The 4395-nt window shown below is 39.9% G+C and overlaps 1 protein-coding gene across 1 annotated transcript; it reads right to left on the minus strand.

Moving 5' to 3' along the window:
- Positions 1-1774: 1774 nt before the first annotated feature.
- On the minus strand, positions 1775-3136 carry LOC133806288 (uncharacterized). Its single transcript, XM_062244408.1, has one exon. The coding sequence runs from the start codon at positions 3134-3136 to the stop codon at positions 1775-1777; it is 1362 nt and encodes a 453-aa protein (XP_062100392.1).
- Positions 3137-4395: the final 1259 nt, after the last annotated feature.

A 4395-nucleotide genomic window follows, 5' to 3' on the forward strand; every position in this document is an offset into this window, starting at 1 on the left:
ATACGGTTTGGGCATTTATGTCACTTGAGGCTTGATAGAAATTGAAGAGAAGAAAGAGAAGGAGAAAGAAGTTAGGGCAAGAAGAAGAAGAGAAGGAGAAGTGGGAGTCTAGGAGGAGATCAAGGACTTTGTGTGGGTTCTCCATTTGAGGTAAGGGTTTTATACACATTTAAGTTTTGATTTCTGTTTTGATTTGTAAAATCTAGAGCTTGAGTTAGTGTGTTTGAGTTTTTGGTTTGAGTTGCTGAAAATGGGAATCAAGGGGTGGATTCTTGAGTGTGTTGATGTTTTGGCCTTGTATCTAGTGCCTATAGGTTGTTAAGTTGTTCATATGAAGCTTGGAATTGAGTTTTGGGGTTTAGATATTGGTTTACGGTGATTTGGAGAGGTTGAAGCTCGGGAAAACGCGAAGGAAAAACCCAGAATTTCTGGGTCTGCGAGGGCGTGCCGCGGCACGGGTTTTGCTTGTCGCGGCGGGGAGCCTCTGGTTTCTGGGTGCCGCGGCACAAGAAAGTTGTGCCGCGGCACAAGGCTAATTTCAGGATGGCATTTTTAGGCAATTTTAGGCCTTTGCTCCGGGAGTTCGGGGGATGTCTCCGGGGTGTTGTTTTAAGGTTTTAGAGGTCCCGAGAGTGCGGGATTGGTCCCGGGAAGTGGTTTTGGGTTGATTAGTATTGAGGGATGCTTCTTGTGTGTTGTGACTAGGTTGTTGGTGAGGCTCGTGCTAGAGGACCGTGCTCGCGGCTTTAGTGCATCAGGAGGCTCGGAATACAGGTAAGAAAACTGTAACACCCAAGATTAGGGCATGGCCCCACTGTGTGATTGCAGGGCATGGCCCCGGATTGTATTATGTGCAAATGTTTAATCTTAAATGAATCATGATGTGTGTGAATGATTATTTCTAATGTACAATATGTGTGAATATGATGAAATGAACGGCAAGGGCCGAGTGCGGCGTAGGCCGGGTACGGCCGTGGGGCCGGAAGTAACACCTAGCACATGGGATGCTATAGTCAGGGCGGGGCCCGGTGGATACATGTGTTATGATATATTCAGGGTGGGACCCAAGGGATACATGAGTTATCCTCGCGGTGAGAACCGATACCCCAGGCTTCGGTAAGGCTCTGGGGCGGCATGGCCGTGTTTGCTTAGTCTAATGGTTGACTTGTTTATCTATGGACTATCTGATATGATTAGCTGTATATTTGCATATGTTATGTTCTGCAATGAGTTTTCTTGCTGGGCTTCGGCTCACGGGTGCTCCGTGTTGCAGGTAAGGGCAAAGACTGAGTCAACCAACCATGAGTACGGAGAGCGTGAAGCGACGCGTACATGTTTGGCCTGTCCAACTGCTTTGGTTGGGGGTTTATTTGAAAATGGCTGTAATAATCTATGATTTTATCATTTATCAACTGTAAACTTATTTCAAGATGTAAATGGTTTTCAAACCTTACTTTGGGATCCCAAATGTTTAATACTAGCAGTTTTAAATGAAACGACGCATTTTCTAAGATTACAGCCTTAAATTTTAATTAGTCACACTTTTGTCCCAAAACCTCGGTTAGCGAGTTCATTGCACACTGTTTTGTCTTAAAAATCACTTAGTAACGACTCTAAGGAAGTAGGGCGTAACAGGAGCAGAAGCCTTGTAGGAAGCAGCAGTAGTGGGAGCCACCAAGTCTTCTTGATCACGTTGGAGATCTTTTTTCTGCATACTCAAAACTTTATAAATAACTTGAGGAAAAGGAAGATTCAAGTTTTTCCTATTACCTTTTCAAAATCCAATGATTTGATCATGGATGACCATAGCCAAGTTTATACCAATTCCAGTCCCCACTTTGTACAAAAATGAGGCCATGTCAAATGAGATAGTTGCGGTGTGAGAAGTTGGTTTCCAATTTGTTGTGGCAAACTTATGGAGGATTGCATAAGTGTAGGTGAGATTAGTGATTGAGATGACTGTATTGGATGGCCATACCATTTTTTGCCCTACTAATTCAGTGATAACCACATCCTTGTCAAGAGAGGCAAGATCATCATCATCCTCGACATCAAGAGGAAGATGCAAAGCAAGGGCAATATCTTGTGGAGAAAAAGAAAACCAATGGCCCCTAACAAACACTTTACAATACAGAGGAAATTTAGGTTTAATAATTTCATTAGTAAGATTGGCATAGAATTCCTTGACTATTCTATCAACAAAACCAGTAAATTTAACCAAAGAACCTGTCCATTTTCGATCTTGAAGCATTGTTAGCACACCATAAGGCCAATGATCACTCAAGATATAATTTCTCTCAATGATAAATTTCCTTTGAGCATAGAGAACCATATCACGAGCATTGTCATTATAACAAAAAGTTGAAGAATAAGGTTTGAAATTTACACCTGAAAGTTTTGGAGAGGGTGTAGAATCAGAAATAGGTCTCTTGACTTTAGCCTTGGATGACAAAGGAGATGCAACTGGCTCTGTGTCAAATTCGGCTTCTTGTTCAGAGGGGACAATGTCTTCTTGTTTTGGTTCATCAGACTCAGCCTCTGATTCCGCATTGTCAGGAACAGTGTCATCAGATAAGGTGGTATCACGGGTTGCTTCAGACTCAGATTTTCCTTCCTCAGGGTCAGATTCGGAGGAAGACAGAGAAGGGGGATGAGCCTTCAATCTTTTTTTGGAAGCAGTCAAGGGGGAAGAAGACGATTCCAACCCCAATTTTCTTTTTGGAGCCACAAAATTTTTCTTGGACTGGCTCAGCTTCAAGGGCAGCTTCAGTAACCCAGCAGCAGCAGCAACAGCTTTGGAAGAAGATGAAACAGATTTTGATTTTGCCCTAGCCGTCAGAGACGATTCAATCGAAAGAGGAGATAGGTTCTTGGCTCGAGAGGGCACCACCACTTCAAATGGTGGTGCAACATCGACAATATCAGCTGTGATATCTGGAAACACCATGGGGTGTTTAGTAGAGAGGGAGAACACCTTCTTGCGCGCCTTGGATTTGCAAGTTTTCCCAACAGATGTGGTAGGTGCTGGAACAGATGGAGGCGTTGTTGACACAGATGGAGGAGGCGATGGAGAGGGCACCTTTCTGGATTGAGAAGCAGGGGTCTTCTTAGAGGAAGCTCCACGAGTTTTCACCATTGTTCATTCTCTGAAAAACAGCAAGCACTTACAAAAATAATGAGAGAAAAAAAATAGAAGAAGAAGAGGTGGCTTAGTGGGATCGTGGGTGAGAAGAAAATGGGTAGTGACAAGCTTTTTAAGGACAAAAACTTTCCCAATTAGGACACCCACGGCAAGAAGAGGTTTCCTTTTTAAAAAAAAAATTGTTTTATTTATTAAAAAAAAATAAAAGGAAACAAACCTTAAAACACACGATCAATACTAAAAGGTAACCAAAGAAAAACCCCACACGATCTTCTTATTGACCTTTTCCCTTTTTTTTATTTTTATTTTTTTAAAAAAAAATCTAAATAAAGTACAAAACAATAAAGATACAAATCATGGTATTCCAAATTGAGAAAGAGGACAAAATAAAATCCTTGGAAATAAAGAATACATTAAATCACACAAAATAAATGCATAATTTCACATAATTACCACAAAGATTCGGTCCACCATGAATTTCCTTGTCAACCAAATATATATATATATATATTTATATATAACAAGGCACAAAAATAAAACCCAACCAAAAGAAAAAAATGTGCTTTGATCAATGAGTGTCATCCTTTAAAAAAATATAATCAAGCAACTGCAAATAAGTGTTAGTGTATAACAAAGATAAGAACACTTGTGAAAATGAAAAATTAGAAAGAGTATTCGAGAGAAATAAAGCATAATTCAGTCACAAGTACATATTCTAAAGTGAATCAATCAACATGTATGAGTCTTACACACACATTTTTCTATTATAAACTGTGTACAATTTTTCTTGCATAGATTCAAGCATAAGTGTGTGACAGTGTATGCAAGGGAACATTGCCCAATGAAAAATAAGTCTTTTTCGAAATTGTAAATAATTGTAACCCATGAAGACGCTGTCACACTACACCAGTGGTAGTCCTTTTCTATGGTAGCATATCCTCTTCATAACTCTGAATTACAAAGTTCCAACTTACTCAAAAGACGGCTTTCACACACTGATGTAGGTAGCTCTATTCTTTCACAGGAGCTTGAAACAATGCTACACAAAAGGAAGCTCAAACATTAAACATTGATTGATTTACTCGAATATGCCTAGGAGGAATTGGTTAAATTTCTCTCCAGAATATACAATCAAAGGCTCATAAACACAAGTCAGATTATCTAGCTTGACACACAACAAAATTTTCAAGTTAATTGACAATTTTCTTAAACTTAAACAACACACATTTGATCAAGAGTGACAACATAATAAC

The sequence above is a fragment of the Humulus lupulus genome, chromosome X, assembly GCF_963169125.1.
Source record: "Humulus lupulus chromosome X, drHumLupu1.1, whole genome shotgun sequence".
NCBI classification, from domain to species: Eukaryota; Viridiplantae; Streptophyta; class Magnoliopsida; order Rosales; family Cannabaceae; genus Humulus; species Humulus lupulus.

Bases quoted from the DNA above. Each gene is read 5' to 3' on its own strand.
- LOC133806288 (XM_062244408.1), bottom strand. From the start codon at position 3,136: ATGGTGAAAACTCGTGGAGCTTCCTCTAAGAAGACCCCTGCTTCTCAA.